The following is a 25,745-nucleotide window of genomic DNA, read 5'->3' on the forward strand; positions in this document are numbered from 1 at the left end:
CAGCCTTTGAAAACTCACCAGGAAATTCTGAACATCTGACTGGCTACTGATATTCATTCCTAATGAAGTTGATACAATAGAGAAATTCCAGAGGACTGGAAAATACTATTCTTATGTCAGTATTACAAATTATTAAATTGGATCGTTAGGATAATTCTAAGTCAGAGGGAAAATAATGAAAAAGTTGATACAGAATGAAATGTGTAGATATAACTAAAACTGATAAAGATTTACAGAAAAGACAGTTTGTCAAATGTATTTGATTACTTAAACGAGACCGTAAGTTGGCAGATAATGGTAAAAGTTTGGATTGATATTCTGAGGCTTTTAAAAGGCATTTTGATTTAGAAACCAGAACGACATATAATCAATATGGTTCTCATTAAATGGATTAAAGACTAGTCAGGAGTTAGATCTCAAACTACCTCAGCAAAAGAGAATTATAACTGGCCAGCTGCATTTTGAGCATAGCCTCCTGAAAAAACTTGTTCTTGATGTTTTTTAATCCTACCCTCACTTCAAGTAGCAATATTTCAATCATGTTTTAACCAAAGGATTGCCTAAAGTTCCTGCAACCCAGAAGGCAAGACTAGATACTGACAAAACTCTGGCTGTCTGATTTAAGAGCACAGGGTTGGGTATAGAAAGAATTAACATGAGTCCAGAACTGTAGCTTGAACTCTTCGACGTTGCTTCATACTGAAGGCACCCCAGTTCAATAGATTCCACAGTTTTTACTTTTGCATTTCACAAGCACCCAACATCTACTTATGCAGGTATCCAGAAATGCCTCGGTCGTGACTCCTAAGCCCCACTGTTTGCCAGTGTCTTAGGAGTGGTTTATTCATGGTTTTCATGGTGTGCCCAGTGCAGAGCAATCAGACTTGCATCCTTCCTCTCTTTTATGAGTCTTAATTCCTCTCTATGAAAGGCAGTTAATTATTCAACAAGTGGAGTAACCTGCCCACCCTCTTCAGAGCATGAGGAATAAGAATATGAGCTGCTCGCTGTGGGACACATGGGTGTGACCACCCTCAGATGAATAAATTAATCTGAACCTGCTGCATCTGAAGTCAATAGGCTACTACGTAAGTGAACTGGTATTAGCTCTGATTCTTCTCTTTAGCTGTTTCAAAAGAAAGGAAATATTTCTGAAAACATTGGGTCAGCAGAAAAACACCAATTCCTGCCTTTCAACTTTCCTGCAGCTCCAAGTTGAAGCATTATTTGTATAAAATCTGAGGTCTAACACTCAGCCTTGTCCTCAAATGGCTGCTTGCTCAGTGTATGTTTTGTTCTGAACCTTGTTCTGAGGCCCTCTCTCCCCACATGGCAGGGACAAAATGCCATATTGAGAGTATCAGGTTCTCCTGTAGGGTCTGCAGACACAAATCTTTATCTACCATTAACCTCAAAGCTGTCAAGAATAGAAAATGAAGCTGGCAGAAGTCAAGAGTAGCTCCTATGCCTAATATTTGTGCTTAAAATGCAATTAAGGTGTTTCTCTCCATCCTATTCCAACCTCCCTCCCCAAAAACTCTCTTCACTGGTCAGAACAATGAGCAGCTTATTTTCTTTGCTCGTAGGATAGTTACATGTGACTCTGGTAACATAAAAACTGTTTTTTTCCAGACTATTTAAGCAGAGATTAATCATTACATAGTGCTTCGTGTGGGAAGGCAATGGAGGACACGTGTCTGGGAATGCAACATACAGGCAAAAAATTCCTGTATATGTCGGGAGTATGGCAATAATTGAACACTTTGTGTACTTGGCTAAATCAGAAGGAAGTCATAAAAGATCCTGAAAGTGAATTCAGTTATCTGATTCACTAGAAAACTGTGACCACCTAGGAATATAAAGCAAGGAGAAAGAAGGATTAAAATGCTTTAATAGACAATCTGTCAAAGCTGGAAAAGATAGTTTATTCTTGGTTACAGAAATTTAAATAGATATCTTTTAAACCTTTTTAGCTATAAAAACTTAAAGGAGAATTATAGAGAACAGCTTAGTTGGAATAATGTAAATGAGATTTCCATGGATGAATTCAAGTATAAACATTTTGAACCATAATCTCCATGCTTATAAAAATATCCTCTCAAAGTAAAATGATTTGCTAAGTAATTAAATATATAAAAACCATATCAGAAATTAGATTTAAAATAGACCAGTGTAGTGAAAACATCAGTTTTACATAGGATGTGTTCCACGCTTCTGGTTCCGTTCTTTTTCTGTGAAAATCAAATAAAAAGAAACTATTTACTTGTGCATAAACAGCCAGAATTTATCTGCAAGTCCTTTAAGTTGGCTTTCTGGCATGAACATGTTTAGAAATAGAAGGCAAAGTGGATCTTGAGCTGCAGCTTAGAGCACTGTGCTCCACCTGACAATCCTGACCCTTCTCTTCACCGTCTCTCCGCGCAGATGAGGTAAGGCTGTGGTTGTAATGTCATTCCTAATCTTGGTTTGAGGTCTGGAGTCACGCCATGAGGGAAATGCAGGTGAAATCGTTGTAGTAACGAAGTAAAAAACAGGAACATTTCCATTCGAGCTAGTTGTTCTCCAAGACAATGTCTTCTTCCTGGATGGAAAAGAAGGTTTTAAAAACACTTTAAATGTCTGCAGTTGCATTTTCACTCTTCCTATGAATAAGAATGATAATTTCTGTGTTCTAAGAGGAGCTGTACAAACTTGCTGGTAGTATTGTGTAAGAAGGATAGGTGATAATTTACACTAAGAAACAGATTTTAGAGAATTTGTTGCTCTCACCTCACAAATGCCACTGAAACGAATTGTCAAATTTATTTAGATATATTTATTAGCTACTTTTTCTTGTCTTGAAGTACCAATCTAGACAGAAGATGCTTTAAAAAAATTATACTGTTAATTTCAGCCTTTTCCTCCTACTATTTTATTAATTACACCTACTTCCAGTCATTATTAACTGGCAATTATTATAACTTTTTAAGGTGTATTTTTGTTAGTTTATATATAATAATGAGCTCACCTATATAAAAGATACTATGCCAGAATTTGTTATCTCCAGACTGCATTATATTGAATCTCTTTAAAATCTGTTTCATCAGAACAGAGGATATCATTCTGTCCCTTTATTGCCATCACCTCTATGTTATACAGCTCTAGATTTATGAAAAGGAACAGTGGAAGGAAGCACTCTTACCTAGTGAAAAAGGAATAAATGCATCTTTCTTGACAAACTGCCCATTGCTGTCCAAAAATCTCTCAGGAAAAAACACTTCTGGATTGCTCCAGTATTTTTCATCAAAGTGAACGGAGTAGAGGTTTGTAATGACTGTGGTGCCTTCAGGAATTGAGTAACCACGCACAACAGTATCTTTGGAAGTTGCATGGAAAATCCCGAGTGGAACTATGTTACAGAATCTCAGAACTTCATGTAGAACAGCCTCAGTGTATGGCATCTTGCATTTCTCTTCAAAGGTGGGCATTTTGTTTGGGCCAACGACTAGATCAACCTCTTTTTGAACTTGCCCTGTTAGGAACAGCAATAAAAGCTGATGTTTATTGTGCAATAGCCTTTACATTTTAATTTAAACTAAAATATATACTTTTAAAAGAATACTGAAACATGAAGTATCTTATACAAAATATAGTAGCTTACAAACTTTTAAATTTAGATTCTATATTTCTTGTCCAGCTAGTAGGAATTATTCCTAGCATATATACCACTAATCTTCATTTAGAACGTAATTATTTTCAGTAAAATCGTGTTTTAATATAGTTTTCTTTTCTTGTGTATATTTTTATTTCTGGAGCTCTTCAAAACTAAAGAACAAGTAAAAGGATGTAAAAGATAAAGTAAACTAAGTACTTGAGTGAACACCGATAAGCCACAAGTGGCTCAAATCAGCCACTTGAACTTCCCCTTTTTTAACTCTGCTGTGATTCTTTAGAATTGTCAGAGTGTAAAATCATTCTCTCTAGAACCTAAAATATCTGAAAAAACACGGTGAGAATTAACAAGCACAGGAGCCAGAATTTAGCTCAAAAGGAACAAATTCAACCACAGCTATTTTTAAAATTAAGTTCACGTACTATTGAAATAAACTCAAAGGTATTTAAAATGCCTTTAAGCCTGTCCCTCAAATTCTTTAAAATTAGCAACTCAAATCCCATTAAATCTTGTTTTTACCTAGGTTAGAAAAGAGCTTTCTCATTTTTAAAAATCTTTAATCAGTTCGTTCAGTTAATTCATCAACTAAAATAGCTGAATAAATGAAAGTAAGAAAATATGTAAGAGGTTATGGCTCTATGGAGATATTTGAATAAACTTTGGTTCTACTTGCTTAGCCAGATATTTTAACCAGCTAAGTGAATATGGGACTTAAAATAACGATAACAGCAGCAACAACAGAGCTTTGGCATCAACTTCTTTATTTAGTCTGAATGATTTGTATTGTTTATAGCATGCCAGGCCTTAACACACAATACCATCATATTTTCACTTTCATTTTTTCCAAGTGAAGCTGTACTTACTTTAAAAACAAATATAAAATTTGATCTCCGATTTTAGAATAATTGCATTTTATGCCCCAAGATTTAAATTAAAAATTATTCTAGATGAGAAAATCAGAGTGTATAGAGTCATGCACATACTACCATAAGAAGAAAGCCTAATTTTTCATACATGAAGATATCTGATTCTTATGCATAACTTGAGAGCTCAAAAGCCTTATAGCTACAGGTAGTGCTATTGTTCCCACTCTGAAATGATGACGAAATTGATGTTAGAGCAATGATTTTTGGTCAAAGTATCAGCAGTAACTGTCCAAGTTATCTTGGCTGCTCTTCCTCCAAATACTGGAAGTCCCTAATTGAACCAAGCACTGCTAAGGTTTTGACAGGAAAAGTGAAGTGGAGGCAGTGAAATTAGAGACATGACTGTTCACTTCTAAAATCCAAACTTCTGCACAAAATGTTTGGGCTGACATTCAGACACATATTGCTGTCTTACTTCAGAGTGAATGTAACACATCTTCTTTGTTTTTAAATGCCATTTCTGTTCTTTCAGAAGTATGAATATGAATGTCTATAACATGTAAATTTATTGTGAACTGAGGCACTTAAGATAAAAAGAAATAGTACCTAAACTAACTACAACCTGATTTACATTTTTGCTGATGTTTGTATATTTTTAATTTAGTTTATTACTTTCATATTTAATTGCATTTTCTTATTATTTATTAACAGCATAGGTTAGTATATCTGCCAACAACAGACCATGCATCACAACACTAAATTTAAATATATTGGAAATACTTAAAAATATTAAAGCTTCATAAAAATGTATTCACAAAATAATATGTTAAAATTTTGTCATGACACTTGACTTTTGATATCCTCTTCATCTGCGTATCAAACAAACTTTTCACCTCTGTCCATAGTATGTTTGGTAAATGATACAACAGAATAATATACACAAACCTTCTTTTTGGTAATGACTATGGATCACTGCACGACTTTGAAAAAGCATTTTAAATTTGCAATAGGAAAGGGTATCAGTTCCTCAAAATGTCAAATTTCTTACCTTGAATGTTCGGATAAAGAGCCATAAATAACACTGCCCATCTTAAAACATTTGTTGTGGTTTCTGTTCCAGCTATGATGAGTTCTCCAACAGAGAAAATTAAATTTTCTCTTGAATATGTAGATTCTGGATCATTTTCATTGCAATCCATCTCATCTAAATATGCATCTACAAAATGTCGAGGTGATTGAGGCTTCCTATTTTCAGAGACACGTTCAATGAGATCATGAAGAAAGTCATAAACTTCAGCTGCATTTCTAAACAGCTGCTGGTGTTTCCCAAATGGCAAGATACCAATCCAAGGAAAAGCATTATATAAAAATACAGAAGCACTAGCAGCTAATTCAATGTTTTCACTAAAAATCTCAATCATGTGCTGAAATTCAGTATCTTCGTAAGTAAAACGTTCTCCAAAAATAATCAAATTAGTAATGTTTGAAACAGCATTTGTTATCAAGTGCTTAAGATCAAACGGTCTGCCTTTGTATGTATCAATGGCGTCAAGAAAAAACACAGATTCTTCTGAAATTTTGTGTTCAAAGGACCTTTGACCATATCCAAAAATTCGAAAGGTATTTACAGCTAATTTGCGATGTTCTGTCCATCCTCTGCCATATTTACTGTTCAGTAAGCCTGAAAAAATATTTTGACACGTATTTTATGCAACGCTTAATTTTTTTTCCCCCCTAAGATAATAAAATCATTTAACAAGACAAAAAGAGAGAAAAAAAAATTTCAGACATCTTTCTATGGAACATAGACAATCCTTTCCAAACAAAACTGTTTAAGAAGCATCAAGTATTTTATGATAGGAGACTAAGTAGAGAAAATGGCTAAAGCCAATGTTTCGTGTGATTATGTCCATCTATTGGACAAAAATTACATTATTATACAGAAGACATTAGCACTCACCTCCCATGTTTGTCAGCTTCTTAAACAAGGGAAGAGATGGCCTATCTGCAAAGATTTCACTTTGATGAACGAGGCATTCTTTCACTGCATCATAGCCATTCAGTACAACAGCAGATATACCTCCGAGGTCAAGACTGAAGATCTTTGGGGGGAAAAAATATAAAAATTGTAAAACGCTATTACAACCAAATCCTAAGAACAAATAATGAGAACAAGTAATGAAAAGTGAAACAACACTAAACAGTGCAAAATACTTGAATAACTTTCAGTAGGGCATACAGGTAACCAGAGGCGGTACAGTTGTGGCATTACAGTAGAGTCTGTTGTGAGATAACTTGCTCTGTCAAAAGATAAAGCAAATTATCTCACACTGCATTCTGTGCTTTGCTGTGCACCCAAAGCAACCAGCTCTCCAAGGCAGGGACTGGGATACTTTCACAGTCATTAAAAAAATGTGAATTTGGTACAACAATGCATATTTTTCAGAAAAAAAATGTACTTTCTCCTACCATTAGTAGATACAAGTAGGTATTTGTAGAAGTATATATTTATCTGATAGTTATGTTATATACTTTATATATAAATTTTTTTATTAAGCACTGGAAATTAAGTACATGTATTGTCTACTTTCTTAATTTGCTGAGACCATTTCCACAAGAGGGAGAAAAGCTGTATTACTGTATCTCTGAGTCAAGGTAAATTCCAACGGCTTAATTTGGTTAAGGGCAGTACGGCTGAAATTCCTATCACAGACTCCCAACATGTCACTTAATAATGGCAGACACAGAAGTGGTGTCAGTTGTGAGAACAACCAGGCTGCTCTCAGTCCTTTCTGCACCTGAACCCGGACACCAGCTTACTTTGCACAGGCTCCCAAAGAACCAGTAGATGATAGCAGTGATAGCCAACAACTGACAGCACAGCCCAGCTAGGCCCATCCCCTGTTTCCAAAGCATTAGATGCTTTGGAAAAAGATGCAATGCAGCCTGCAGAAGGTATAAACTTCTGAAGGATAAACAAAATGAAAATCTTAACCTAATTTTAAAAATTATAACCGACGCTAAACTCATGATTGAAATCTTATATCCCTTTCCATACTTTCCTTAGCATTATAAATCTGTATTTTTACCTATACAAATCTCTGTATTTTTCTTCATCTCAAAGCTGTTGACCTCCACAATAAGAAATTATACTAGTCTAATTACACATTCTGCAACAACTGGGTTGTCACCAAAAGGGTTGTCAGGCACTGGAACAGGCTGCTCAGGAAAGTGGTGGAGTCACAATCTGTAGAGGTATTTAAAAGCTGTGTAGATGTGGCACTTGGGGTCATAGTTTACCGGTGGATTTCATGTGAGGTTAATGGTTGGACTCAGTGATCTTAAGGGTCTTTTCCAACCTAAATGATTCTAGAGTCTATGACTGTTTTATTTTAGCAAACTTGACATTTTCACTATTATAATGGCTTTTCTTTTCTATGTGTCAAGAACACATTCCCAATAGATTTCTGTATACCATTTGTGAGTTTTGTATACTTTGATCTAGCCTATTTATCTTTATTCCTATGTCATACATAATTTTAAAAAAAATTCTCTTATTGTATTTTTCCAGAGCACCCCAAATAGGCCATTTTCAAGTTCCTCAAAATTCTTCAGGATCTTTTCCGACAGTGACTAGAACTACATACAGCATTCCAGGCAAGTAGAAAGCTTACTTTATTTGATGACACATTTTCCTTCCTATTTCCATTCTGCTTGTCCTCGTATTTTGCTTGAAACACATTTACTTTTTTTTTTTCTACTGCCAAAACACATGCCTGCCTTTCCCCTTTAGATCTAGTTTGGAGTTAAATTTTATGATGCTTGTAAGAATACACTGCTGATGAAAAGAAAACCTGATCTGTAAGACAGTAGAAAAAGAAAATAAATCCATTCTTAGTAACGCTAAGGGACTGTAAGTTAGTATCCCAAATACACCACTGAAGGTACATTGAAAGTACTTTGAAGGGAGGTGTTTTCAGTGAAAATGTTGCCTTATCCCAGTGCCTGCTCTTTCAGTGTTGTAATTTTGTTAATTTTAAGCCCAGGACTTGTGGATATGAAACAAGGGAGTTATTGCCATTTACAGGACACCAGTTTAAGCTCTGTAGCCCCCCCCCCAAAAAAAAAAAGAACTAAGAGCAGGAGCCTACGGAGGGAGCTGCGGGGTGAGAGACAGGCGGAAATCCTTCCCGTTTGCCGCGGGCCTGTCCCCGCTCCCACGGGAGGGGTCCCGGCTCCCTTTCCCGGCTCCCGTTCGCCGGCGGGGCGCTCCGCCCCTCGCGCCGCTGCCTCCGCCCCGGGGACACCGGCACCGAGAGTCGCTCGGGACAGCTCCGGGGCACGTCCCTCCCGGCTGCTCCTCCTCGGGCTCCGCCGCCAGCAGCGAAGCCCGCCCCGCCCTATCCCGCCCCTCTCCCGCTCCGGGGGCCCCGAGGAGGAGGCGGCGGGAGCGGCGGTACCTGCCCGTGGATCTGGCTCTGCCGCCGCATGTAGATGTGCGGCTGCTCCGCGCCCAGCGCGGGGATGTTGCCGAGGAGCGGGAGCCCCGCGGGGCCGGGCGGGAAGCCGGGCGGCCGCCGCTGCTTCAGCAGCTGCCGCACCACCAGCGTGAGCAGCAGCGCCAGCGCCGCCGCCAGCGGCAGGAGCCAGGAGCCGCTGGCCGCGGCTGAGCCCGGGCGGTGCCCCGGGTCCGCCGCCGCCGCCGCCGCCCGCATCGGCCCGAGCCGCCGCTTCCTCCTGCACCGCCCCCGGCCCCGCGCATTGGCCCGCGGGGGCTCCGCCCGTCACGTCAGGCGGGTTCTGCTTTTTTTTTTTGTTACTTCTCCTTTTTTTTTTTTTTTTTCCTGGAATAATAATATTCAGAGTTGGTCCCTTCGGGTTTATGGAGTGCCGAAACCCACCGCTGGCTGACTGTGCGCTCTACACGCTGACCCTCTGGCAACCGAGAAAAGTAACCGGCAATTCTTCGCTCCTCGTTAAAGTCTCTGTGGAATCTAAAATCCCCAGTTTTGAGACGTCTTTTCCCAGAGCCCCTTCGGGTCTGCGGAGCCTTGAGCCAATAAATCCCTCTGTAATTCCCACTGGCAGTTCTTTACCTTGCGGATTTCTTATAGTAGGTGGGTGGGTGGCAACTCCACAGGTCGTGCCTGTGGTTCCCTGTCCGCGGGTCACTGGCCCAGCCGCCAGCGGTGCTGGAGAGCTGCAGTGGGAAAGCACCTGGTGCGCCTGTGCTCACAGGCAGCTGAGTGTGGAGGGGAATGTCCCTAGTCTGTGTGACCGAGCCACAAGGAGATCACATATTTAACTTAACGTTTAAGGGTTATTGTTATTCAGTGGGATGATCCCTCAGCAAAAGGGCGCGAGTTGCAGAAGAGACCGAGATCTGTTACCACAGAGCTCAGAAGGCATTTGTGCTGTGCTATGTGACATTCCTGCTAAAACACTTCATAAACAAACCCAGATTTGTTTCCACTTGCACTGGTTTTGCTATTCCATTACTACTGTTTTACAAGCAATTTTCAGCATAACAGAAGCGTTCCTGGTCTGTTAAATTTTCTGTGTCACGTTTTTCCAACTTGAGATGTCTTTTTTGTTGCATTCAGCTTAATATCTCTACGCAGATTCTTAAGAACATTAATAAGATCTAAACTGACAAAGAATTTATCAGTTATGGAACCTGGCTGTGGTTACATACTTTACAGTCTAACCATCGAATGCCTGACTAACTCTCAGTAAGTTTCTGTGATAGGACATTCTGCTTCAAACATGGTGGTACTGACCTGAGAGCACATGGAACAAAAGCAAATGTTGCACAGAAGGCAGGTGGCCAAGAACCCAAACGCAGCGAAGGACGTTGCTTTGGGAGTACAGAGAGGAGGTAAGAGCTGTGTGTTCAACAGGGGAACAGGGATGGAAGCTGGAAAGTGGCAAAGTGTAGCTCTTTGGCTGGAAAACCATCTGCAAGGGATCTGTGAGGCTTCATGGCAATCAAAGTGGCCATCTGGGTGCTTGCTGGATACATCACGAAGCTATGGAGTGTAGAAAGAGAAGAGGATTCAGAGAATGTATTTGCTCACATTAGCCCAGGTTGGGCAGGTTGAAAAGGATGGACAGATGTCCCATGTTACAGTAACTTTTAATGAAGGCAAGTGCAATGATGCAGTCCTGGTTTTTCTCAGCTGGATTTGATGCCTATGTGTTGTCATGCCCTGAAGGCTGGTTGAGCTGGTTGGCTGCACCAGGGTCTGTGCTGGTTTCCATGGGTCAATAGAGAAAGAAACTCTGATTTTCAGGTGAGAAAGACTAATTCACAACCTACAGGCAATTATACAGAATTAACTTGCAAGATGAAGTTGCATTTGATTATAGTGAGCATAGAAACATTAATATGCCACATACATCATTTTATATGGTGAATGGTGTGGTGTACATGCATTGGTTGTTATTGCAGTCTCAGTTAGAAGGATGTAAACCATTATGTACCTAAACTTCTGTTTTTGGAAAAAAGAGCTTGGTACTTTTGTCCCCTCATCCTCCCTCAATAAGATGACACTTGAATAGTTCTTAAAGTATCTGAGAAAACACAGAAAGAGGTACTATCGCTTTGGTTGATTTTTACTGCCTATCTTCAATGTTCAGTTATTTCAGTCTGTAATACCCAAAGTTTTAGATGATCATGATCTCCACTGCATCTGTAGAAGAAAAGAAAGGTGATTGACAGTTTTGGCAGCAAGCACTTTGAAGGAGAAACCAGGCAAAAAGACCCAAGAAGTGGGGGGAAAAATATACAGAAGGAAAGCCAAAATATTTGACTAAATAGAAAGGAATAGACTTGTGTGGGGAAAAAAAGGCAACAATATTTGACAATTAAGCAGAGGAGAGAACAATCAAAACTGACTTTAGTGGTGACAGAAGAGACAGTGATGTTATCCACTGTAAGAGAGGAAGGGAAAGTGAAGAGCATGACTGCAGAACAATAAAATCCATTTTGGTCAAGCCAAATGCTAAAAGGTGGTGAATCAACCCAGATTAAAGATCCGAGAACCTCTAAAGGATGCATGATTAAATGGAGGTAAAAGGATCAGCATGGACAAATATGACTGAAAGTTGTCAAAAGTAAGTGATAAATAAAGTCTTGTGGAGAGATGAAATCACTTAAGAATGCAGGTTTGGGGATGCAAGACTCCAGTGGCTGTCCAAGGGCAGGATTCCTTGCCAGTTTCTGATTGATCTTTTTTTTTTTTTTTTCATTCATTCATTCATTCCTTCAGAAGTGTGTGGGCAGCTTGTGCTGAATTGCTTCTTTGGGAACGTTTTACTCATCTTAATCATGGATGATCAAATGAGCAAACTCATAGGATGAATAAAGGTTTTTTTATTTCAATTATAAAAATGATGGCTGAGTAAAGAAACCCATTAAAGCATGTATCTTTATTAAATTCTAAAACATTGTAGTCATCAAGTTTTACAATTACTTTGCATTGGAAATTCTGTAAGTAGAAGTTGGAGACAATTAAGTAACAGGAAATGATTGTGTTCCTGTCCTCTCAAGAAAAGCAGAAAATAATTATTTGGCTTCTTATTCTTTGACTACACATATATAGCTTTGACTTTTGAAGAAACATACTGACAGGTGTGGCTGTTCTTTTAGTAACAATATGAAGATCCTGATGATTATTACACTTGGGAGAAAAATTAAGTGGTTTCCAAGTTCCATTAAATACCTCACAGACTTATATTTAGCTACAGTTTGAAACAGTCTTCAGATTTTTTTATTCTTCAGTGTTGACATTGTTGCTGCACTTCTAGAAAACAAGGTAAACCTTTATCAGGTAAAAGTGTTTCCATTCCTATAGTAATGTCTCTTGTGCAGTGAAATCATGACAATCTTTATAAAATGTTATGCAGGAAAACAACTTCTCTATAGCCATAACAGTAAAGGTTTTACTCCTTTCTTTTGAGGGTGGAGGGGCAGGGAAAAGAAAGATGTCTGTACAAATGCCTGTAAAACAGGCATGCTTCTCATGGAAGAAATTAATTTCATAAGCCCACTGACGAGTTTAGAGTCATGTGCAGATGTTATCTATTACACTCACAAAGCTCTTTTTAACCCATGTCATCATACTAAATGATCACCTTATATGTTACAAGTACCTCCTGAGCTAAGCCTGTAATGATGCTGGTGCTTTCCAGATTTGCTAAAACAGAAAAACACATCTAATATTTTCCCTTGTGAATTTTTTCCTTCATCACAGTCCTACTATGCCTAAACATTTTATGTCTGTCAGGAAGGCTCATAAAGCTATGCAACTGGCTTAAAGACTGTAACTTCAAAAATAGTTTTGACATGGTTTATTTTCTGGCTCTTTTACAGTATACTTAGGTCAATTCTACGCATAAATTTAGACATTTTTCTTTTTAATTGATTGTCTCATGTAACTATTGGTTCCCAGAAACTCTGCTTTAAGTAGATTAGCAAATATTATGTTGTAATAACCTTTGCCTTCACGTACTATTTACCAGCACTGAGAGAAATCTTTTTGAGTCCCAAATTTAGCTGAAGGCACAGGCCTTGCACAGGTTCCTTTTTTAAAAAGTCAATTAAACAGCCAGCTGAGAAACAAGTGCACCCAGTCCTGCTCACATGGAGGGCTGGACTGGAAACATCAGGATGTGTAGCTGTAGTACCAAACAATGCCAGGACAACTGTGTGGCTCTGGAAGGGACTGAGGAAAATATGTTTACATACATACACACACAGTGGCTTCATCAGACCTCAGTACTGCAAGATGAAGAATGAAATGATGACACAAGATCTTCCACTCTTCTTATATCCTGTAAACAACAAGCGGGGATTAACTTGAGGATTTAAGACAGAGTTTCTCACCATACTTTTGCTGACATGCTCTGATGATATACAAGATAGTAGTATAGTAGTTGTGCAAGCAATCAAATCAAAGTTTTATAACCATACTATTGCTTAACAAGGTTAGGTTTCTGTTTTGAGGCTGTTTGTTCAACTCTTTTATTCCCTGCAGAGTGGACAAAACTGAAGTGGAAATAGATGCTGATTTTGAAATATTTTTGGAGTGAGCTTTTCCTCCGTAGTTCCTCGATACTACCCCGGTAATGCTGCAAGTCTGACCCTGGCTCTGTTTGGTGAGCTGCTAGGGGTTCTCCTTGTCAGCCCACTGGAGGTGCAGCCTGGAACAGAACTGGGTCTGGCTGGAGCATGGATGAGTTTTGCCAGTTGTCAGAGGGCGGGAGCATTTTGCCAGGTGTCATGAGAGAGGGTTGGAGCCTCTGTGAACCTGCTCCAAAACTGAGCTGTGGCAATGCAGGACAGAAGACGACACAGCCATAGCCAGCTTCCTTGTGGTCTGCCCTTTCTGCCTTGCCAAGCAAACTTCAGCTTCAGCACAGGACAGCGTGGCCCAGTCGGTTTTAAAAGATTTTTTTTCACACTGGGTTTTGAATATATAGAGGGAAATTGCTGCAAGATCAAGAGAGCTTTTTTTTTTTTTGCAAGGTAGGAATGTTTCAATGAGATTAAACCAATGCCACAGTGATCTTCTGTTTAAAATGTCTTTCATAAATCAGTATGGAAGCTTTTCTAAGGCATTTTGGAGGAAAATTTTCTTCCAGAGTGATTAATAGATTTTTCAGTAATTAGCTCAACAGCAGTTCCTCGTTCTCAAAAGTAGGCACTGAAGCAGCCCAAATTCAGCTTTAATGTCCATTAAAATGGAAACACTTTAGTGTTGGGTTTTATATCAGTGTTCTAGTTCTCAGGAAAGTATTTTATAAAAAAAGAATATTTCATTTTTGGGCCAAATTCAAACCAAACTACAAGATGGAGAGGTAAAATATTATTTGTGTGAATAAGCTTGATGTGAGCTTATGCTAAATCTGAATATGGCTTTTCAGAGACTATGAGAGCAGGATTAAGCAAAGAATTCAAACAATTAGGGATGCAAGCTTTGCAAAAGCAATCGCCTACAAAAGTTTGGATGATCAGTAGTGTTATGTTTCAGAATTTAAGCCAGTCTCTAGTTATTAAAATTATAGTATCACAGAATTTGGAGGTGAAAGATATGAAGAGAGCACATGTTGCTGATTATGTTCCTATCCCAGAGCATCTCACCTATATATGTCATTCCTGACAGATGTTAGAGTAACATGCCATAAAACTCTCCACTGAAAGACATGCCATAACTACAATGCAGCCTATTCTCACATGCCATTATTCTCAGTTGTAGAAAGTACTTTTAAGGTGTGGTATCTTCTTTGTTGCCTTTTAAGACTATATATATATATATATATATATATATATATATGTATATAAAATACAGTACCAGATTGTATATTGTTATTGCTTCATGGCAAGTATTTATATTTTTGTTATTACATTTCTCTGTAGTCTTTCCTTCTGTTAACTGTTTCCCCAGTCTTTGAGTTTGTTTCTCATGTTATGGGATCTCTGATAATTTTTACTGGCATTTTTCTGGACTTTCTCCAAATTGCCCAAGATTTTTGAGGTATGGCATGCTGTCCCAATTGGAGTACACTAGCAGATCTAGATCTTATTAGCAACAAGAAGAGTGTAAGAATTACCTCATGAGCCTTAAAAAAGATATTCCTTCTAATATACAGCTTGCTTTTACAGCAGCACAACGTTGTTAACTCTGGCCTAGCTTATTTAATTTTCTGCAGAACAGGTTGCAATGAAGTGTTAGAATGGTAGCTCAGCAGGGCTCACTTTGCCCCATGGGGCTTATAGAGTCTTCTTAGGTAGCAATGTTTGCTGACGGTTCATGGAGGCAGGATCCTGAATTAGAAAGACCAGGCATCCAGCAGAAACTCAGATAAATAACTCCCTGGCTTCTCTTTGTAAAGAAAGACCATGTGATTTTTAAAGCTGGCTTTGTCATGGATTGCCCCTATCTACAAAAGCTTAATTAGGTGCTATGAAGCACAAACTTAGAACAGAAACCTGAATCATGCTCACCTCCCTTGTGAAGAACTTACTGTGTCTGTGGATCGTGGCATCATCAGTCTACCCTCTTCTTTCTGTAAAGTCTCCTTTTCTCTGCTATGAACCATTATTGGGAATGGAGATTGTATCTCTGCAGCTCACAGTCTTGTCTTTCTTGAAGAATTGTATTTTATTATTGAACAGAAATTGTGACATAGTAGATAAATGTGTTACTTTTGTTTAACAGCATGTCAGCTGGTAACATTTAAGAACTTCACTGCAGTGTCTGCGGCTTGTTGACATAATGGCAATATTTACAGTAGATGAAATGGCCATACTTTCAAATGCCTTGGTTGAATTATATCAAAGAGTATAATATTGTAAGAAGTTGCGTCTAGTGTAGAGAAGGTCACTTTAAAATAACCCAGATTTTTCTTATTCTTTACAAATTTAAACAAATTTATTTGAAAAAGAAATTCCTTTTACTTGGAGCTGTGGGTTGCATTAGATAATCTGATTTCTTAAAATAATAAAAAAAGTCCAGTAATTCTGTAGCTCTTAATTTCATCTGCTTTGAACTTATACCCATTGATTATTTTACCTGATATATTATCAGGCACTGAAGAAAGCAGAGCAAGTTATTCGGAACAGATTGTTTCAGTAAATGTCTTACTTTCCTAGTGCAATACTGCAAAATACCCCTCTCTGCTAGTTTTTTCATGAATACTTAACCTCTAGTTTTGGATTTATCAAGCAACAGCAGACCATTATTCTGTGAAAATCCTGTATCTTTTTTACAGCTTCAAATATACAAACTTGTCAACTCCCCTTCTTCTCCATCTTACATATAAGAGAAGAGAGATTTGCAAAAAGCAAATCTATCTGGGGAGACCAAGTGACATATAGCTGTGGGGGAAAAATAGGATAAGCATTCCAGCTGGGAGTCCCTCCATTAGCGCTGGCAAGGAGCAGCCAAAATGCTTGCCAACATCCAAGTGCTATATCATCTATACGTGCACAAAAGTAGATCTATTGGCATTCGTACCTGTTGGTTTAAATTTACGTTTCTTCCTGTGAAAGCTTAAAGTGGAAATGTTGGCACCTGAAATCCTGTAATCACTGCATCCTACAGGCTCCAGCCTGGGACCGAGTTGCACTGGCAAGAGAAGGACTTGAAGTGACTGGAATCAACCATAAAAAAAAATTAGCTTTTTCCTCCCTATAGGAGGAAACTGAAATATATTATTGCACCAGAATGGTCTGGATTTTTTTTTTTAACTTTTAAACGGGAATATTCTATATGGACAAGGAGTAAATAATTCTGCAAAGGAAATGTGAACAATTAACTGTTAACACGGGAAGAGAAAAGGAACAGTGGAGTTGAGGAGAGAGAGAGAATAACTGTCAGGCTGGAAGCCCAGTCATTTAAATTCCTACACTTTGTTTCTGCTGGTGTAACTGTATAAATCACACTAAAACAGCAAAAGAGATGCCGAGCCATTTCTTTAGGTGCTGCTTAATGCTCGTAAATGCAACTTCAGAAAAAAATACTTTGAAATCAGAACGGGAGTCCTGAAATCGGAAGAGATTTAAAATCAAATACTTAAACTCCTTCTCCCTGGAGATTCCCGAGATGAGCATACGTGCGAGGGAGCTGCCCTTTAAAACGAACTTTCAAATTTGGCCGCGCCGGGGGGAGGAGGAAGCCTTCCAGAGATCACCCCTCTGTGAGGGCTGCAGCTACGAAGACGTCTTAGAAAAAAAAAACAAAAAACACCAAACAAAAAACCCCAAAGCAAAAAACCAAGAAAAGTGGTTTGAGTTGTCGTTTGGAAAAAAAACCAGAACCAAGACCTCAAAAAACTAAAGGGCTTTGCAATCGTCGTTCTGCAAAACGAGGGCGTGGAAGCGGCGCAGCGCCCGCCGGTGGCCACCCGGCGCTGGGAGGGGAGGGAGCAGGGGCGGCCAAGGGGGGTTGGCACCCCAAAGGCTGACAGCGAGGTAAAGAACAAACCCTCACCTCACGGACAGCGACCCGCCTGTCGTTTTCTGTATGTCAGTGTTTCTTTTTAAACTTCCCAGCTAAAATCGCATCAACAAAACATCACCCGCCCCGCGGCTATTCCCAAATTTTCCCAGTGAAACACCCGGCTCCAGCCGCCAGGAGTGACCCATGTCATCGGCTTCTGCAAGAACATAAACGAGGAGCCGCCGGGATGTCCCCAGGAAAGCTCCCCGTCCATTTTGACAGTGAAACGAGCGATCCAGCCGCGCTGGGCACCCGTCCCCGGCGCGGCCGCGCTCTGTGTGCGGGGCTTCGCTCGCCACCGTGTCACTGCGGGCGACAGCGGCACAGGCGTCACCCACCGAAGCCGCCGGCGGTGTCCGCAGCCGCCGGGAGCCAGGAAGCACCAAGGCAATGCAGGGGGCTGAGGGCAGGGGCGGGGACGGGCGTGGCCGCGCCGCGCCGGGGGTCCCGGGGACTGGCCGCGCCCCTCGCCCGCCTCCTCCGGCCGCGGTCCCTGTGCGACCCCCGCCCGGCCCATCGCCCGCTGCCGGCGACTGCCGGTGCCGTCGTCCTCGGCAAACGCCCAGCGACTTCGGGCGGGCAGGAAAGGCGCTCTCGGAGGACGGTGGGAGCACTCTCCGCGCCCAGGCGCTGCCGAGCATCCCTCGCCGCCCCCTTCTCCCCCTCCCAGCGGTGTTCTCCCACCCCCGTGCCGCGTCGAGCCGCGTCTCCCCGTGGCCGCTCCCGCCGGGCCGGTAATTGCTGCGCCTGGGTAAACACATCACCCAGGCAAACATCCTGCGCGGGCAGGTGCGGTGCCGCCCGCCGTGACAGAGGGTCCTTGGCGGGTGATGCATGGGCAGCGCGCAGCTGCCCGGTAATCCCCGCCGGCGGGGCTCAGCGCCGCGGAGCGCGGGGGCGATCCCCCCTTGCCAGGTGCCTCTTCCGTGGACGGAAAGGCGCTGCACCTGTCCCTAAAATTGTGTGATGGAGATGGTGACGACGATGACGATGGTTTCCTTTAGGACCGCGGAGTTACTAGGCGGACCCGTTCCGGGGTGGGGGGCGGTGTGTGTGTCCGGCAGGGCACGGCACGGAGCGCCGCTCGCTGCCGCTGCGGGACTGCTCGCAGGTGCCAAGCGTCCGTCGCTCCGGTGAGGAGCGGCGGGGCATCGGCCGCCAGCGCTCCCTCCTCTGCTGGGGCACCGAGGGTTCCCTGGGGTTCACGCTTCGTGAAGGGATCAACTCTGGGGAGGCGGCGACCGCGAGCACCGCGTACCCAGTTCACATCCCGCCTGTCCCCGCCAGCGGGGAGCCCCCGCCAGCCCTTACGTCGCTGCTGTCGGGGCACCCGGGCTCCCCGCTGGAGCCGCGGAGGCTGCCCGGGGCCGGGGGCGGGGTGGGAATTCCCGGGGAGGGAGCGGCCCCGCTCTGCAATGCGGTCCCGCTGCTGCAGAGGTCGCCACGCGTGAGCGCTCCCGCGGGGGAGCGGCAGGAACGGTCCCCCCGGCGCTCCCTCTCTCCCTCCCTCCTTCCCTCCCTCCGCAGTGCCCGCCGGCGCCTCGCCCGCCCCGCGCCCGATTTTTGTGAATGGGACGCACGGGAAGCGGGCCATGACGTCACCGCCGAGCCCGGCCCCGGTGCCCAATGGCGGAGCGGGGCCCGTCGCGCGGCCGCGGCGGTGATTGGCTGGCGGGCGCGCGCGGACGCCCACGCAGGCGGCGGCGGCGGCAGGTATAAAGGGGAGCCGGCGGCGGTGCGTGACAGCGCGGAGCAGCGGCGACACCCGCACCGACAGCACCCTCCTCTTCCTCCTTCTCCTCCTGCCCGCCGCACCGCCGGTAAGCTCCGCGCCGGCTCCCGGTCCGGCTCCCTGCGCGGGGCGGGTCGCGGCAGCCCTGTTTCTCTCCCGGGGTGCGGGGCCGTGATGCCTCCGTTCATGTACTTGTGCCAAGGCAGGTGGGAGGCGGTTGTTCCGCGGTCTCTCACTTCCTTTTACCGCGCCGACACGGCGTGGAGTGTACGGCCGGGACCGGCGCTCCCTGCAAAGCGGTGCGGCTGCTGGTCACAGAGCCATAGGGAAGCGGGGCGTCCTTTGGAAGGTGTCTCGTCGTTCCCGTGAGCCCCGTCGAGTATTGGGAGCTGGCAGAAATGAAGATGATGTGCTAGTTATGATGTGCTCCTTTGAGTCCAGGGAACCGATGCTGTGAGAAAGAGATGTGCGTCTCTAAGCAGCTGTTTTCAATTACAGATTTTTTTTTTTACAGGTTTTGTTCTTATGACTGATTTTTAACTTATCCTCTTTTCTGGTTTCAGAGTAGAAATATTTATTAAAATTAAACTACTTAGTTCTTATAGTGTAATCTGGAGTATTAGTGTGCTGATTGCCAAGAAGCATCTTCAGGTAAAGTGCTAACAGGGGCACTTCATTCTTAAAAATGTTAAACGCTAAACGTTTTTTTCCCCTTGTGACTTGTATCCCATAGCTGTCTGTTCATGTTGGACACACTGTCTATGACATTGTGTGCAGTAGTTAGAGGAATGTCTTTTCCATCAGTTTGGGGGGAAGTGCATTAAGCTGAATGCAACCAGCTGTAAAAAACTGCAGGTCTGAAAAGCCACATTTTTCTGTCCTGTAATAGTGCTAAGCTATCTTAAAATTTTGAGAAAACCAAAGCACAATAACAATAATCAAAACAAAAGGAAAGGTAACATAAAAAAAATATAAGCTGTTAGTATTTGTGCTACTTGTGGCTAAGAAGCAATGACCTCTTTAGTGGAACTTGCAGGATTGAGAGGGTTGGAAAACAGCCATTGCTTGATGTACCTCTTTGTTGTAGAGAGGAAATCATGGTTATGCTGAAGATTTCATCTTTCCTTGCTGTTTATGCCTTGGTTGTGTGCCAGATGGACAGCTTCCAGGCAGCCCCAGTCAGGTAAGAAGCTGGTCCCGTTGCTGAGTGCTATGTCTGAATGGTATGAAAACAATATTCTTTAGAGGTCTAGGAGGGAAAGAGAGTATAGTGAATGAGAGACGTGGCTGCTTTTTATGCTGTGTTTGACATTGTGGCTTTTTGATTACGTCTATGAAATGCCTAACGCTGCGCATGAGGGTGGCTTGCACATTCACAGGGGTGAACGACATTGTCAATGACATGCAGCAAAACGCATGTCAGACCCCTCTCTCCTGCGTGTGGCTTTCTGCAGCAGTCTGGGTTTTATTCACCCTGTTGTGCTTGCCTCTGCTCAGACCTGGCTTGGAGTCCATAACGGATCGAGTGACGCTCAGTGATTATGAAGCTCGGAGGTTATTAAATGCGCTGGTGAAAGAGTTCATACAGATGACAGCAGAAGAGCTGGAGCAAGCCTCTGAGGGGAACAGGTAAGGACTGCAGTCCTGAGCAGGAGAAAGGCAATGGGGCAATGTTACATGTTTGAAATTTAGCAAAAGCCATCCTAGCAGATGCTTTGCAGGTTCAAGATTTTTTTTGTTTTCTTGGGATTATGGCTAACTGTGGTCAGCTAACTAGTAAAGGATGATACTGCAGAGACATCCTAATACCGGTGTTGGAAAATGTCTTCCATCTAGTTAACCTGCTTCTATCTGTCTTTTACATCTGAAAGTGGAGGGCGATTTGATCTTGAATGAGTGGGTTGTGTAAAAAATATGGCATCAAAAGGTATGTCTTCTAGTGGAGAGTTAGGGGTGATTCAGTCACTCTTGGATTCTCTGTCATGAAGGTGCATGCTGTTGTAAGGCATGGAAAGTCCCTGGCAGAGGGGATGTGTTCCTCCTAATGCACGCAGCATCACTCTCCCTTAGACCAAAGGCATGCAAGAGCATTTGCATTATCCTAACAGGATTTGCATTGCAATGCATGGTGATGTATGAGAGACTGAGCAGCATGCTGGAAGATGTGGGAAGTTAAGCTTCCTGACCTCTGACTATGAGCATCCAAAAGGCTAATGAACTTGCTTGTCAACAAAGTTGGATTCATTGAAAAATAGTGTTTTCCTTCTGACTGCTTTTGTATGAACTTGCCTTGCATGGAATGTGATGCAGAGGGTTTGGATTTATTTTGAATTAATTTTTAAGTTAACTAACTGTAGATCTTTTTCTAGGGAAGAATTGCATGAATGTGCATGTTTGAGGTTACTCTTCCTTTGGCATGTCTTTATTTTTTTCCCCCCTGCAGCCTGGATAGACCCATTTCCAAACGCTGTGCCAGTCTGAGTACTTGTGTGCTGGGCAAACTGTCTCAAGAATTGCACAAATTGCAAACTTACCCTCGCACTGACGTCGGGGCTGGAACTCCTGGCAAGAAACGAAATGTGCTGAGTGACCTGGAACATGAACGCTATGCAAACTATGGGGAACCCCTAGGAAACAACTAAACATGCTTATTTCTCCCCTTATCCCTTTTTTTAACTTGATGCATGTGGATCTAACTTTGATTGCTAACTTTGCTATGTTCTTCTGATTCTGTTTTCGACAGAGAATGTTTGAGATGGACCTAATGTTAGGAAGACAGAGAATATAACATGCATACCAAGCTAGGGAAAAAATAAATAAAAATGATCAGCACTGCCTTGACATTTTCAAATGATTTTATTAGACACTGATTAAAAAAATTTTAAACAAGGCTCTTCATTTCTGGCTGCTAAATGTGAAAGTAGATTCCTTCTTTTGTGCTTGCCCATGCACTTGTTCAATAAACCTATTTTTCTATAAGGATTAGATTTGCTTGGTTTAATAAATTGTTTTAGAATGTGAGATTTCTAGATAAGGCTAGAAAAATTTTGTAACTTGTCTTAATGTTCAAGAGAGGCAATGATAGTAATTTCTAGAAAAACTGAAAAAGAACTTAGAAGTCAAAATTATACATATACATTGATATGTAGTGCTGTAATCAGGCATACATACAGTCCTCTTGGTAAAGAACCTGAGAACCAAAGAATTCAGGGAGGGCTCATGCATGTTCATTCAAACAAACTAGAAATGTAATCCTGTTTAAAACTGGGTACTGAACACGTCCAGGTAAGAATTTTGTGTTCTTTTCCTTTTTTCTTATTTTACAATAGGTCTTTGCACTGATATATTTAAAACTTGTGCACCTTTAAAATATTTATATTAATTCACCTACATTACATTATCTTGAATTAAGGATTGAATTAGTTCTGTTGCATTACTGCATCTATCTATCTTGTAATGCAAAAAATTGGCATGGTGCTACAAACATTCTTCATTGTTAACATTAATAAACTGTCTTGTGATGGTTATCTGGCAAAAATCCCTCCTGCTGCAAGAAAAAGTCAATGCTTTAGTAGAAAATTCTTCAAGCAAGGACTGTGTGAATGAGTATACCTTGAAGTTCCCATCTAGCAAAACTGTTAGCTGCAGGCTGAACTCTGAGCACAGAACTAACACTGTTGAGGTCTGTGACCTATTCCCATGGTGAAGTGTTGTAGCAGGCAAAGGTCTAATTGCAAGAAAGAGAGGTTTCCCTCATTCCCATTAAATACCTGGAAGCAGTATTTTTATGTGGTTCAGCCTCTGAAAGCAACTGGTCAGCTGCTGTGCACGTACAGCCCTATCAGAGTCACTGACAAAGCTCCCGCAGTCATCAGTGATGCTGGAATTCCATGTGCTTTCTGGGTGTTATGGAGCATAGGTGTTGAAGTGAGAAGTGAAGGATCAGTGTCTGCTTCTGCCCTGCAGCAGCACCACAACCAAAATGCAGATCTGAGCTTTTGGATGAAACAGAAACTGCTAAAATGCTCTAGACCTGGACCTCCTTGGCACCTCTCAGTGGTCATGCCTAGCTGGAGGCAGGCAATAGCTCAGGTGTTGCTGAAAACGTGGGCTGGCTTAGTCTCCAGTCCAACTGTCCAGGAAAGGCAGGGCTTGGCCACCTTCTGTAAAGTAAGCTTGACATTTAGAAAACTGTAAAGATGCATCTTTTAGCACTTGTAAGCTGTGCACACAGAAGGTGACAAATGCTCGCTGCACAGCAAGCCTGCTTTTTCTGCTGTGGAAGAATCTTTCCTAGTCATAGTGTCCTTTACTGGTGTTCTGTTGCCTGCAGGGTGTGTGCTGTGGGAACTAACTCTTCCTTTTCCTTCTGAAAAGCAGTGTAACAGCACAGAAGCGGGCGTGCAACACGGCGACCTGCGTGACCCACCGCCTGGCAGACTTCCTGAGCAGGTCAGGGGGAGTGGGCAAGAACAACTTCGTACCAACCAACGTGGGATCCAAGGCCTTTGGCAGGCGAAGAAGAAGCATTCAGATATAAAAAGCTGTGGGATAATGTGAACATGGTAAATGCATTGCAACAGTCAGAATCCCACGGTGCAGGCAGCCTGTGCCATCACCAAAGTTTTAGTTTTGCTGCACGAGTAACAGACCTACAGTGGTAACCTCTGAGAAAGCAGGGCAAGTAACAGTATAAAGAAAAATGTTACAAATAGAACAAAGGCATGTTTGGACTGTGAAGAAGAGCTTTTGTAGATGTCCTGCTTGGATAACTATCTTCACAGAACATTAACTAAACACAACAATTTGGTTGAAATTATTTGCTTATTTTACCAGTAACATTTCACTATCAACATATCAGTAACTCTGGTTTTCTTTCTTTCAGATTGCAATGAGACTGAGAACTCGACTTTAATTTCTAATGGAAGCAGCTCTTCTCCATAAACCAAGACAGCCAAAAAGAAGATTAATTTTTCATCCTAATATTGAAAATGTTTTATTTAATACAAATGAAAACACTTCTGTTATGTATAGTACAAGAGAATCTAGTTATTAAAGTTAAATTATTGTATATTCTTTTTATATGCAACTCTATTTCAAATAAAATGTGACAGCATCTATTATTTATTTATCTTCCAGCTTATGTGATCCATGCTACTTATCCTGGCCCTACTGCCAAATCTCGGGGATTATACTAAACTGCTGCCTGGCAAGGCATGTGTATTATACAGTGTGCTGTGCCTTGATGTAAAACAACTAACCTGATTGTACAGTATGTTTAAAAAAAAAATCACTTCAATATTGTATTATTTGTGAATTTACGCAAAATTAAAAAAGGTATTTTAGATACACTTGGATTGAGAAACTGATTTTTCATTTGGACCCACTTATGGAAACATTTGGCTCTAAGTCAACATCGTTGCAGATCAGCTAGCCCATTGATCTGCTCCAGCATTATTAACTATAATACTAGAATTTGAGTCAAAAGTTCAGAACAGGAACAATAGCTGCTTTTTATATATATTAAAAAAAACCCCCAAAAAATCAAAAGACACGACTTAGCAAGGCTTCTGCTAGAAAAATAAAAAGAAGCCACAGTTACATTTAGTAAAACCATGGAGACAAATTTCATCATAGGTGGTTTAAGACTAAATATTTTTATACAGGATGTAGTTCAGATGTAATGGCCTAGCATACTCTGTAGATTTTTGTGTAAGGTCAAAAAAGTGAATTAGAAAGGAAGAGAAAAGAAGCTACGGAAATGTACATTTCTTTGAAGCAATCCTGAGACAGAGTCTATTTAGGGATCAGGGATAAATAATTAGAGTGAGTGGAGAAGAGGGTAGCTGGAAGCATTCCATGGACTTCTAAGTAGTGCTGCCAACTTCCTTCTTAAAGCTGCTGCTGTTTCACTTTAGTAGCTGAGTCAGATATTTGTTTAGATTTGTTTCGTGCTTTACAGCCTGACCCTAAAATCTGCTTCATCAGTTCAGATGAATCCCAGAATGAGTAAAGGAAGGGACCACAGTGGGTCGTCTGGTCCAACCTCCCTGCTCAAGCAGGGTCATCCTAGAGCACATTGTACAGGATTGCATCCAGGTGGTTCTTGAATACCTCTAGTGAGGAAGATGACTCCACCTTGCTGTCCAAAGTAGAGGTTAAGGCTCTCACAATCTCTCTGTCTGTCTCTGCTGCAGGTGTCATAGCAAAAGAGAAGCTTGGTCAGCCCGATGTAGACACAGTCAGTAAGGCCTTCCAGTGACGACGCTTCTGTACCGTGCTCATTCATGGCTATGATTTTACTCCCCTGGGAACCCTTCAGCCCTGGTAAGTCAGTGTACAAAGTAGATCTTGTAGGAGATATAAGCCAGTTTATAGGGAAAAGTTCTAATGCCTAAATGGGCAAAGAAGGGATGTTCAGGCTTGGCTTTCAAATTTGTTGCCCAGAGGTAGTCTAGTGCTTTTTTTTTTTTCATTTTTCCCTGAAGTAT

General features: G+C 41.9%; 2 protein-coding genes across 4 annotated transcripts; one reads left to right on the top strand and one right to left on the bottom strand.

Annotated features, from left to right (window-relative positions):
- Positions 1–680: 680 nt before the first annotated feature.
- LOC113963241 (vitamin D 25-hydroxylase) lies at positions 681–9,233 on the bottom strand. The gene is made up of 5 exons (XM_027674204.1): positions 8,979–9,233; positions 6,479–6,620; positions 5,567–6,199; positions 3,182–3,511; positions 681–2,581 (listed from the first exon to the last, which is right to left on the bottom strand). The coding sequence occupies exons 1-5, from the start codon at positions 9,231–9,233 to the stop codon at positions 2,406–2,408; spliced, it is 1,536 nt and encodes a 511-aa protein (XP_027530005.1). The 3' UTR covers positions 681–2,405.
- A 9,996-nt stretch (positions 9,234–19,229) lies between these two features.
- On the top strand, positions 19,230–24,603 carry CALCB (calcitonin related polypeptide beta). 3 transcript variants are annotated; one of them, XM_027674232.1, is made up of 5 exons: positions 19,230–19,342; positions 20,342–20,437; positions 20,752–20,883; positions 23,632–23,819; positions 24,140–24,603. In XM_027674232.1, exons 2-4 carry the CDS (start codon positions 20,352–20,354, stop codon positions 23,792–23,794), a joined length of 381 nt encoding a protein of 126 aa, XP_027530033.1. In that variant the 5' UTR covers positions 19,230–19,342; positions 20,342–20,351; the 3' UTR covers positions 23,795–23,819; positions 24,140–24,603. The 3 variants fall into 3 exon arrangements, with proteins under 3 accessions (XP_027530033.1, XP_027530034.1, XP_027530032.1); XM_027674233.1 differs by having other exon boundaries at positions 23,635–23,819; XM_027674231.1 differs by lacking the exons at positions 23,632–23,819; positions 24,140–24,603 and adding an exon at positions 21,698–22,100.
- The last annotated feature ends 1,142 nt before the right edge of the window (positions 24,604–25,745 follow it).

This window comes from Neopelma chrysocephalum, unplaced genomic scaffold (genome assembly GCF_003984885.1).
Source record: "Neopelma chrysocephalum unplaced genomic scaffold, ASM398488v2 Primary Assembly neopelma1_24, whole genome shotgun sequence".
NCBI classification, from domain to species: Eukaryota; Metazoa; Chordata; class Aves; order Passeriformes; family Pipridae; genus Neopelma; species Neopelma chrysocephalum.